Source organism: Astyanax mexicanus, chromosome 17 (genome assembly GCF_023375975.1).
Source record: "Astyanax mexicanus isolate ESR-SI-001 chromosome 17, AstMex3_surface, whole genome shotgun sequence".
In the NCBI taxonomy this organism is placed as follows: Eukaryota; Metazoa; Chordata; class Actinopteri; order Characiformes; family Acestrorhamphidae; genus Astyanax; species Astyanax mexicanus.
In genome coordinates, this window is record NC_064424.1 from 30,529,288 (window position 1) to 30,542,500 (window position 13,213).

General features: G+C 38.1%; 1 protein-coding gene across 2 annotated transcripts in view; it reads right to left on the reverse strand.

Moving 5' to 3' along the window:
- Positions 1–13,213, reverse strand: part of unc5da (unc-5 netrin receptor Da) — a 331,458-nt gene that overhangs the window by 79,198 nt on the left and 239,047 nt on the right. For both annotated transcript variants that reach the window (XM_022667152.2, XM_022667151.2), the window contains exons 3-4: positions 1,967–2,110; positions 370–473 (exon numbers count right to left, since the gene is read on the reverse strand). In XM_022667152.2, coding sequence (XP_022522873.2) covers positions 370–473; positions 1,967–2,110 — 248 coding nt within the window. The remainder of the gene's footprint in view (positions 1–369; positions 474–1,966; positions 2,111–13,213) is intronic.

Here is a 13,213-nt window from a genome sequence, read left to right on the forward strand (position 1 = left end):
GTTTAAATATACTGTATAAAAGTTAATTGGAAGCTAAATGGCTTGATAGATGCAGAAACAGTTGAAAGGGTTTACTCAGACACATATAGAGAAAGAGTCATTCTCAGCACAGCAGCTCACTGTATATAAATAAATCATAACTGCACTCCTGTAGACAATAATACACACCAGTGCTGCTCTGAACCCTTTAGTGTGGGCCAGATCACACTTTGAAGGGCAAAGCAAGTTCCCCTGCAGTCCAGCAGCACTGCCTCTTCCCCCCAGAACCCCGGCTGACTGTTTAATCACACCAGTATCAAACATCCGAAAACATCCATATGTTTACTGCAGCTCCGGGAAGACAGGGGGCGCACCGCTGTTTGAACTCACCTCAGCTGGAGGCACCCCCTCCGGAGGGCGGCAGTGGAGGACAATCATGCCTTTGATTGGCACCTCCTTGCCCTGCGGCTCCTGCTCAAAGTTTTTCCTCAGGTCTGAAACAGTAAAAAAAAAAACACACACCAGGAGGTCGTGACGTTAGCAAAGAGCATAGCGGGGTTCCAGAAAACAGTACAGATCACAGGCTGAAACTGAGCTGTGGAGTGAGAGGACCAGAGGCACCCTGACTTCTATTAAAAGGGAACAAAAAAACACACACACAAAAAAAAAACATATGCTTCATGCAACATGCTGCCTCAGATGATATTTAAGCTGGAATATTAAAGGACAGTGTCAGATAAAAGTACTACTTCAAACCAACAACTGAACCAGACTGAATAAGTTCACATAAATCAAAAGAAATATTTATCATAAGAATGGTTAGTTACCTCATAATTTTGGCACAAATGTTAAAATAATGTCTTAGTACCTCACAATTTCAGCTTATCATGTTTTAATGATCATTTTTTACCTCAGGATTCTGTTGTAAACGTTAAAAGATTTATGTATTACCTCAGGATTCTTGTGAAAATGTTAAAATAATGTCTTATTACCTCACAATTTCAGCTTATTGTGTTAAAACGATGACTCATTACCTCAGGATTCTTGTAAAAAATGTTATAATAATGATTTATTACCTCAGGATTCTTGTAAAAACATTACATGATGATTTATTACCTCAGGATTCTAGTGAAAGCGTTAAAATAATGACTTATTACCTCATGTTTTTGTTGCAACTGATACAGTAATTACTTATTACCTTAGGTTTCTAGTAAAATGCTAAAATAATGACTTATTACCTCAGGATTCTGGTGAAAATGTTAGAATAATGACAGATTACCTCACAGTTGGGCTGAAAATGTCACAATAAAGACATTTTATCGATACTTTTGGCTAAATAGGTCAGAATAATGTTGTGTTATCTTATAATTCTGATAATGTATTACATATGTATTTGATAATGTATTTTATGTATATTACATAAATTATGTATTACAGAAATAATGTGGCTGGATGTGTTAAACCAGTGGCTCATTACCTAAGGTTTTGCTCGAAATTTGGCCTAATGTGTCAAAATACAAAAGACTTATTCCCCGCAGGATTTTGGCTAAATATGTCAGAATAATGACTTATTAGCTGACTAAATTTGGCTGAACCTGTAAAAATAATGATTATTTGTCATTATTTTGGCCAAATAAGTCAAAATAATGCCTTATCTTCCGATTTCACATAAAAATAAAAAACATAATGGTGCATTACCTCACAAATGTTTGGCTGAATGTCTTTTGGGATTTTGGATAAACGTCATAATGATGGCTTGTTATCTCGTTGGCTAGACATAATAAGGAGCTATTTTCTCCAGTTTTCAAATGAACATATCAAATGAGTGCCTTTTCACCACACAAACAATGGTCAACAGAAACTGATAAAGGAAAAATGAGGCAGATTTTTTTTAATAAAAAAAAAAAAAACACTTATATAAGTGAACAATAGGATACTAGTCAAGAGAACAATGCCTATAGAGGGACTGATGTAGAGCATCACTCACATGCGATGCGGACAGTGGCCTTGCGGCTCTTGGAGGTGCCCAGGTGACTCCAGGCTACACACAGACACCAGTAGTCCTCAGGCCCGTGGAAATCCTCCACCTGCTGCCGAGACACATTGATCATTACTTCACGGATCTTCAGACCTGCAGGGGAAACGAGAGAGACAGAAAGAGAGATATTGGATTTGACAACCCTGTTCTTATAATTGCTCACGGGTGTATGGGGTAATGGAATAGTATGAAATGCTAAGCTTGACACTGCATGGATTCTATCATCATAAAGTTGATTTTTTTTTAAACCAAAAGTATTTTTATTAGCTGCAAATACTCTGTTCAAAAAAGTTCAAAATATTAGGATATTAGGTAAAATATGGCATTTAAAAATAAAAATCTGAGCAGTATGCAATATGTCATCAAATAAAAGTTAATGTAAATAAATAAAATTAAATGTAAGGCTATTTTACTCACATAAAATTAATGTACAAAAAATTAGTTTAAATTAAGAAACATGCACTTCTATTACTAAACTTGTTGAACTTTTCACACTGTCTCAACTTTTTCTAAAAGATTGGGGTTGTAGATGTTTTGCAGCAGTTTGGAGGTGAATATCTGAAGTGGTACAGGTGCTCACAGACCTTCTTTCTCAGTCCAAATTGTAAAATTGGGTGTAAAATCTAAACGTCTCAAACGACGCACTTCCCTGGAAGAGTAGCCGCCTTGTAGAGCGTGGCTCTATCACATAATTACATTTACAGCGTTTTAAACTAATCTGAAAACGTTCCAAGCCCTGCCAAAGTGTCATTCGTCTAATGCTAATGAACCTTGACGATATTTATCTCAATATTAGACCCTCACGGGGAATTAAATTCCGAATAATTCTCCAAAGCGGCATTACGCGACGAGGGCGGTGTTTGAAGCGCATGCTTTATTTGCATGCATCTGACAGCTACACTTGTTCCGGAAACAATTCGGCGTGTGTCTTTGACCAGCGTGCCTGTGATTGAGTAGGTTTTAATTATGGTGCGCATTATGTAGGCTGTCAGTTATTTTTGGGGTTGTTTATTGTTCTTCCACGCGCTGGGTGTGCTTTGAATGCGACGCAGTGCTTGCGGGGGGAAAAGCGGCAGAGATTTCTGCCCTACTTGTATTGCTGTTTCATAAATATAGGATTATATGCTTTGAACGCATGCCTGTGTGTGTGTGTGTGTGTGTGTGTGAAAAAGAGAAAGAGAGAGAGAGAGGGTGTGTGTGTGTGTCCACAGACAGTCCCATCATCTATTAAGCAGACACAAGCATAAGCCGTGCACTTCTTCATAGCCGTCCCAAAGCTCCTTCCCGAAATCACTTCCTCCGTTTCAAACTCCAGCCGTGCTCTAAGCCTAATTTCACCCCTGCTGTTCTATTCACCAGACGTTAAAAACGGGGCGGCCGCTGCCAGAACCGGTGGTTTTATACTTCACTTGAGTTTTATTCCATTTCTCACGCCCACCCGGCGATCAAAGCAAGCGTTCCCAGAGTCCACTCCATAATAGATATTATGGAAATCCAAGTTTCCTTTTTTCGCTTTCAGATTAGGAAAAAAGCCAACTCATATACACGTACCGAGTATTTTTAATAGGAAAGTACAAGAGCACAGTAATACTCAGAAGGGCCTCTTTACTCTTCAACTTCAACAATTCCTTCAATCCCATCCCAGCCCCGCCCACCACCTCATATATCCTGTTCTAACCTATCACAGCCCACCCCGACCCAAACTCTACTCAAGCAAACAATTTATTTAAAAATAACCCATGATATTATCTATTCTATTCCAACTCAACCCAACCAATTCCTTCTATTCCATCACGGCCCACTACCTCAGCTATTCCATCACAAACTACTCTACTCTATCCCATCCCAACTCAACCCAGCCAATTCCTTCTATTCCATAATAACCCATCACCTCATCTGTCCTATCCAAACCCACCATAGCCCTTTTCAACACAAGCAAACCAATTGGTTCCATTGCATTTGAAATGATAACTTTTTTGTCCTATCACAATCTACCACATTACATCCCAAATGAACCCAACCAATTCCTTCTATTCCATCTCAACCTATGACTTCACCTATCCTACCACAATCTACCCCAACTCATCCCAACATCATCAACCCAACCAATTTCTTCCTTTCTTTCTTAATCCAACCCATTACTTCATCTGTCCTATCAAAATCTACCTCATCTCATGCAAACATCATCAACCCAACCAATTTCTTCCATCTTAATCCAACTCATTACCTCATCTGTCCTGTCACAATCTACCACAACTCTTCCCAACTCAACCCCACCAATTATTTCCATCCCATCTCAACCTATTATGTCATTTATCCTATCACGATCTACCCCAACTCATCTTAACTCAACCCAAATAATTCCTTCTGTCCCACCTCAACCCATCACTTACTCTATCCTATCCCAACATACCTCTTCCCATTACATCCCAAATCAACTCAAACAATTCCTTCTGTATCAATCTGACCCATCAACCCCTTTAATACATTCTTAACCCACGACAACCCATTCCAAGTCAACCCAACATATTCCTTCTATCACATCCCAAACCATCACTTGCGCCATCATATCCCAACACAGCCCATCCTATCCAAAAACAACACAACCAATGTCTTCCAACATTCCAACCCATCACCTAATACACTCTAACCCAACCCAACCCAACCCACCCCAACCCACCCCATCCAATCTCAATGCCACCCAAACAGTTTCTTCCATCCTATCCAAACCAATCACTTCATAAATTTCAACTCAAACAAACCAGTTCCTTCTATGCCATTCCAACCCATCACATCATCTATCTTATCCCTCTCCACTCTGTCTCAACCCAACTCAACCCAACCAATTCCTTTTATTTATTAGACTATTGGCCCAGATCGGCCCAACTCAACCTACATGATCAGGTTTTGAATCTAAACCCCACCTTAACATTTCTTTTTAAATTTGTTCTGAATATCTGTTAAAATGGACAATTTTAATATTCCACATACTCAGTTGAAAGCAGCTGATTTGTAAAAGCCCATCTGCAGAATTTATGGGTGTAATTAGTGTTTACCGAGTGACTGTGTGCTGAAGGATAAAACAAATGACACATTTGTCAGCCACTATCCCCTAATGGGAGGCACCAGTATCAGGCCTGCTGGCACAGAATCATACAGTTGGCACATAATTCAAGAGGGTGGCAGTGGTGTACAGGCAGTGGGATTGGCTGAAGCAAATGCATTTAGGCATAAAAACACATCTAGGAAGGAAAAAGCAATATAAAACTGCAGTATTAAATTTAAACACTATATCAATAAAATACATATATTTATTCATCCAGTCAAATCCTATCCCATCTTAAGTCAAAACCCCTTCAATCATACCTATCCTAACAGATTCCTACTATTCCTAACAGATTCCTACTATTCTACCTTATCCAAACCCATCTATCACATCCCATTCCAACTCAATCAATCCCATGCTAACTCATTTCAACCTATCTTTTTCCAGTGAGTTTAATCTATCCTATTAAAACTCAACACATTCTTTTACCTCCCATCCTGTCATTAGATCCCATTTTATTTCAACCGACCTTGTCCTATCCTATGCTATCCTACCCTATCCTGTGTCAATTCATTGCAAACAATTCAATTTAAATTAATCTTCATTTACATCTCATAAACATAATTCTATTTCCATTTAATCATTCTATTCCATCCCTACTCTCCTCAAACCATCTCACCCCAATCCCATTCTTCCCCTCCAATCCAAATTCCCTCATTGTATTTTTATTCCATTCCTATATCATCTCTATCCATCCCATCTCTACTCACAACAATCCAATCCTTTCCATCTGCAATAACGACCCAACTGACTTCCATTCCAATCAGTCTAATTCCAATTGAAATCCAAATCTGAATCCATCCCCTTCCCATCCCATCCCATCCCATCCAAATCACCTCAACCATTCCATTCCATTTCAACTTCCATCTACTCTCAACCCATTTCACCCCAACTCATCACATTCAGTCTATTCTATTCCATCCCATCCCTTCCTCTCCTCTCAGCCAATTAGATCTCAACTCATCACATTTAATCTACCATATTCCATCCCACTCCAGCCCATTCCATCCCATTCCATCTCATCTTAACCCATCACATCTAATCTATCCTATACTATTCCATCCTTCCCCATCCTATCCAAATTCTCTCATTGTATTTATATTCCATTCCTATATCATCTCTATCCATCCTATCTCTACTCACCCCAATTCAATCCATTCTATCTGCTACCAAAACCCAATTGACTTCCATTCCAATCAGTCTAATTCCATTTAAAATCCAAATTAGAATCTAAATCCATCCCCATCCCATCTCATCCCATCCAAGCCACTTCAACCCATTCCATTCCATTTCAACTTCCATCTACAGTCTATTCTATTCCATCCCATCCCTTTACCAATCCCTTCAAGTCCTCTCAGCCAATGTAGTCTCAACTCATCACACTTAATCTACCATATTCCATCCAATCCAGCCCAGCCCATCCCATGCCAACTCATCCAATCCCATCTTCATTTATCTCATTTATTTATATATTTCATATGTTTGTTTCTATTTCATCCCAACTTATTCCATTCCATACCATCTCAATCAATCCTATGCCAAATATACTCAACTCATTCCACTTAATCTTAACCCATGCCATCCCATCCTTCCCATCCAATAGATCATTCTAGTTCATCCAATCAATTTCATCCAATCCAACTCCACTCATTTCATTCCATTCCATGCAAAACCAATAAACACAACCTAATAACAAACAAAACCTAATAATACCGCTGTGTGTGTTATTATATTGAAATAGGAAAGGTCATGGATGACGATTCGAAAAACAGCATTAAAATCTTAAAATACAATGAAGGCACAGAAAATGATTTTTATTTGATAAACCACAAAGAGAAAGCAGTTTATATGAGCAGATGAGAAGCGTAGGGGGGCTGAGGATGACTGAGCAATATAAAATGAAAGAGAGAGACTGAGTCAGGTTGGGAGCATCTATAATCCTTTAAATCTGAATTATTATCTCTGACTGTGCAGAGAGAGGGAGGGAAAGAGAAAAAAAAGAGAGAGAGCAATATACCACACAAATCCACCCACTGAGTTTCATATAATCACTAAATATACCTAATGAACAGAGCTTCTAAAATTACTGCTCATTCCCACTGAATACATTGTACTGCTTATATTGCAGCATCTATAAATACACTGCCTATAATGACTGCTGAAAATATCCATTATTATGTACAGTATGCAGACTCAATATATCTGTTCGAGATATGAGCTTCACAAAACCATAAGCAATAAATCACACAAACACAACAAACTCAAGCCTGAGAAAAGCCCTGCTTCTGTTGAGAAAACTACTGAAAACTTGAACTTCTATGAACTGATCCAGTGTCATCAATCATTCAAGACACAATGGTAAAATGAACGATGCTAGGCTAATGTGGCTAACAAACACTGAACCAACAAAATTTCCTTCCACCTCATCACAACCTTTCAAATTCCACCCCATCCCATCTTATCCAATCCCACACATCCCAAAACATCTAATCCCAAATCCACCCAAGCCAATCAACCTCGATCCATCAAAACCCATTATATCTCATCCTGTCCTAGTCCATCTCAAACCATCCTATCCTCTTCCCATCTCCAACCCCATCACATCACATTCCATTCCAACTCATATCGACCTATAAAATTTCAGCCCATCCCAGCACATCCAATCCCACAAAATCCCAAATTAACTCAACCCAACCCAACCAACCTCAAGCTTTCAAAACCCATTCTATCTTATACAATCCCGATCCATCTCAACTCAACTCAAACCATCCCATCCTTTTTCCATCTCATTTCATCTCAACCTTTCAAATTGCAACCCATCTAAACCATCTAATCCCAAATCAACCCAACCCAACCAACCTCAATTCATCAAAACCCATTCGATTTAATCCAATCCTGATTTAATCGATTTAATCCAATCCAACTCAAACGATCCCATACTTTTACAGCTCAATTCATCATATCCTTTATTATCTCACTCCTTTAAATTTCATTCCACCCCAGTTTATCCCATCAAATCCATCCCAGTTCTTTGAACCAAACCAACCCAAGAGATAACTTTAATTTTATGGACTTGCTGCATGTCTAACAGTTTTTGGCTTCTCTGCAATAACAAATACAAAAAGTTGTATTTTAATCACTTCCTCCACCCCATCCAACACACACACACACACACACACACACACTGCATGTGCCTGCTGATTAGCCACTCTGTGATGCTCGACTTGGCTCCTCTCCCAAGTGGAAAAAAGGACCCTCAGTGTGGTTTGTGTGTGTGTGCAGCGGAGCATCAACAGCATGTTAAAAACATCAGGCACACTCCTGTATCACGCTGGAAAACCTTTAGCTCATGAATAAATTATGGCAACACAAGAAAATAACCCCTGCTGCTTTGAAATGAGAGGCTACTGTGGCCCAAACCGAACAGCTGAGATGGGTAGAGTATATAATATTTACAGAGGGGTCAAAATGGTACTACCATGTTCCTGATATGCTGCTAGTCATCCATGTACTTTTTTAAGGTATGGATTCTACAAGATCCAACCTATCCAATGCCATCCCAACCAATCCAATCCATCTCCATTTTCTCCTATACTATTATATCCACCGCTATAATATTTGAGCCTATTCCATTCCATTCCATTCAACTCCATTCCATTCCAATCCGTTTTAACTCACCTCAAACCTTCCAGTCCCAGTTCCAACCATCATTCCAAATCTATCTCAAGACAACCCTACTCAACTCATCAAGCAGCATTACATCACAGTCCACCCAATTTCATTTTATAACATCCCAGCCTATAAACATACAATCTATCTACACTCATACCAAACCAGCCAATCACAATCAAATCCTATCCCATCACATTTCCCAGCCCATCCCGCCTAATCCCAGCCCAACCCATCTTTTTCCTTCCCATATCAAACTATCAAAATCCATTCCATGCCAAACTATTAAACATCAAGTATCTTAATAAATAAAATCCCAAACAAACTCCACCAATCGCAATCAAATCCTATCCCATCACATTACCTTAACAAATCCCATCTAATCCTAGCTCAACCCATCTTATTTCAATCCATCTCAAACTATCAAACTCCATTCCATGCCAAACTATCAAACATTAGCTATCTTAATTAATGCAATCTAACCCAAACCAACCCAACTTAATCAAATTCGTTACCAACCTATTTAAACCCCATACATCCTAATCCATCCAATCCCAACCCAACTCAACCCAAACCAAATCATCTCAATTTATCAAGGCCTATGCCATCTCATCCTATTTCCAACATATATTAATCCAAGTCCAATCTCATCCTATCGTAACTCAACCCAACCCATCTTATTACATCCTATCTCATTATATTTCAAGTTCCTTCCTAATTCAGCCTTTCAAATCCTATCCACTTTAATCCCTCCACTTCCAAATCTCATTCAATCTTATTACTTCTAAACACTCATCTCAACTCATTTCACCTCATCTCTCTTATCTCAACTCATCTCATCTTATCTCTTCTCACACTATTGGGACACAGCATTAGTTTTAGGAAGATTAGGACTAGATGATAAACCCATCAAATGTCATTCAATTTCATTTCTTATCAACCCATTGCAAAATAGTCTAAATAATTAAAACCCAACAGATTTTAGCCCTTCAAAAGCAATGCCACCTCATCCCTTCTCAACCTAAACTAAAACATCCCATCACATCCCAAATTCTCCAAACCCAACTAATCTCAACTCAATCCAAACCATTCCAACCCAACAATCTTAATCCATGAAAATATATTACATTACATTACATTTGGCAGACAGTGATAGAAGACAGTAGCATGTCAAGTTCATGCGTGAACTCGCCCATTTGTCCAGGAGGACGGTAGATGACAACGACAGTAAGTTTTGATGGAGTATTAACCAGTGTGGCATGATGCTCGAACGAGTTGTATGAGTTTGCAGGTAATAGTGGAGTGTATTTTAAGCCATTCGCGAGCATATGCCACATCATCTCTTCTCCGCCAATATAAACCCAACCATTTCCATCCCAACTTCTCCAAACCCAACCAATCTCAACACAATCCACACCATTCCAACCCAAAAGATCTTTTTCTATTAAAACCAATGCCACCACTACCCTTCTCAACCTATATAAACCCAACTTGTTTAATCCCATCTCCATCCATCCATTCATTTATCCATCCATCTATCCATGCTTAGCAACTCCATCCCACCACAGCTTGTTTAAACACATCTCCATCCATTCATCCGTTTATCCATCCTTCTATCCATCTTTAGCAACTCTATTCCACCACAGTTGGTTTAATCCCATCTCCATCCATCCATCCATCCATCCATTTATCCATCCATCCATTTATCCATCCTTAGCAACTACATCCCACCCCAGCTTGTTTAAACACATCTCAATCCATCCATCCATCCATTTATCCATCCATCCATCCATTTATCCATCCATTTATCCATCCAGCTATCCATCCTTAGCAACTGCAGCCCACCACAGCTTGTTTAATCCCATCTCCATCCATCCATCCATCCATCCAAAACCAAACAAATCCAGTCACACCAGTCACATATCTTTCATAAATGCATGTTTATATAATTCTTTACTGAACTATGTATTTAATATATGATGTAATGTTGTGAGCAGCTTGAGTATACTCAGCTTTGGCACTTGTTCTACATAGAATGCATGTAAAACTAGTTAAACTTAGCGTTTGGAGCACTATTGGGATGCAGCATTAGTTTTGGGAGTCGTAAACTGGAGAGCAGGACGAGATGATAAAGTGGTGGCGAATGACTGGAGGGCCAAATCGCTGCCACGAAGAAAAGTGTTTCACTGGGAGCAAGAGTGACTTTGAATAAACAATATAAATCATCATTTCGGCAAGCAGGGGAGGAGATGCGTGTGTGTGTGTGTGTGTGTGTGTGTGCATGGCACAAAGCAGAAGAGGGAAAACTAAAGCATGACTAATGGTTATAAATATGCCACCACTCTGAGAGTGTAGCGCTTGGTGTTGTCTCGCCTCTACGTTCCCAGATCCAGCATATGGCTCTGGTGAAGCACAGCCTGTGAGTGTGTGTGTGTGTGTGTGTGTGTGTTTAGAAGAAGGCAGAAAGCAGTGTGTGAGGACTTCAGGACTTTAAGCTACATCAAAAGTCTCTTTCATGTTATGGGACCTACAAAAAAAAACTGGCCTAGTGAATGAATCAAGAATCATGTGATTCTTTTTTTAGCAAAACTGATTCAAAAGTCCAACTAAAACAGACAAAAAATGAATACAATTTGACTCATGAACCATATGTTCTTTTAATTTAAAAAATCTTCAAAAAGTTTCGGTAACACTTCCTATGAAGCCTGTATTCATAATGCATTATGAGTGTATTTATAATGCGTTATATGACATACATAATGCCTTATAATGACTGTAATAAGCTTGTATAATAACTCATAAGCGCTTACAATGACATTCATAACACATTATAAGCTACAAGTATAAGGATTTATAAAGCCAGGGTTTATAATGCCTTATAATGTCTGTTCATAAGAACGTTGAACATACTAATGTTGTAATGCACTATAACACATATATGGTATATTCTAGTATCACAAGTTATAATGCATTATAAGTGCTCTTTACTGGCTTTAAGTGAAGTGAGAAACGCACATAGATTCACAGAATGGATTCACAAACAAGACATACAACTCATTCAAAAACAAACAATTCAAAAACATAATTTATTGTAGTTAAGCAATTGCACATAGTTGTACACAGAACAATTGTGTTTCTATTTCTCTCAATACATTTCAGTACAGTCAATGTGTGAGAATGCAAGTATCAGTACAGTTAAATTGCGGGAGAACTGTTCACAGGTTTTTCGAGAACTTTCTGATGTCATGCAGAAGTCGTCCAAGGATCCCGTACCTGTGCTTTCTACCAAGCCAGTGGGAGCACTGTACTGATACTTGCATTCTCACACATTGACTGTACTGAAATGTATTGAGAGAAATAGAAACACAATTGTTCTGTGTACAACTATGTACAGTGTGATTTGATCTTGATAAATATATGAGGAAATCCTTGCTTAATCTTTTACAAAATACGTTGCAATTGCTTAACTACAATAAATTATGTTTTTGAATCGTTTGTTTTTGAATGAGTTGTATGTCTTGTTTGTGAATCCATTCTGTGAATCTATGTGCGTTTCTCACTTCACTTAAAGCCAGTAAAGAGCACTTATAATGCTTTGAAAGTTTTTTTTTTTAATTCAAGCGAATATTCTTTAAGTATAACAGCATTACCAAAACACACTTCACTTAAAGCCAGTAAAGAGCACTTATAATGCTCTATGAGGCATTACATTAAGGCATAGTAAAATTTACATGTAAAAGGCATATAAAAAAACTCACTTCACTTAAAGCCTGTAATGACTGTATATAATGCTTTATAATGTGTTATGTACTTTAATTTAAAAATTAAAGATGCACATTATAATGCATTATAACTTGTAATACTAGAATATACCATATATGTGTTATAGTGCATTACAACATTAGTATGTTCAACGTTCTTATGAACAGACATTATAAGGCATTATAAACCCTGGCTTTATAAATCCTTATACTTGTAGCTTATAATGTGTTATGAATGTCATTGTAAGCGCTTATGAGTTATTATACAAGCTTATTACAGTCATTATAAGGCATTATGTATGTCATATAACGCATTATAAATACACTCATAATGCATTATGAATACAGGCTTCATAGGAAGTGTTACCAAAGTTTCTTTTTAGTCTGATTAAAACTGAATCAAAAGTGCAACTGATTCAAAAGAATCCCCCGCTATACGCTGAAAGATTCATATGGAATTTGACTCATAAACACTCTGTTCTTTAATAAAAGAACCACAAAAATGTTGGTCTTGTGAACGAATCATTCAAGTGACCTGATTCTTTTTAATAGAACTGAACTGTTACAGGCATAAAGATTACAATGAAATTTGACTCATGAATCATCTGTTTAATAAATAAGGTTTGGTCCTATAAACAATTCGTTCTTCTGATCCAAATG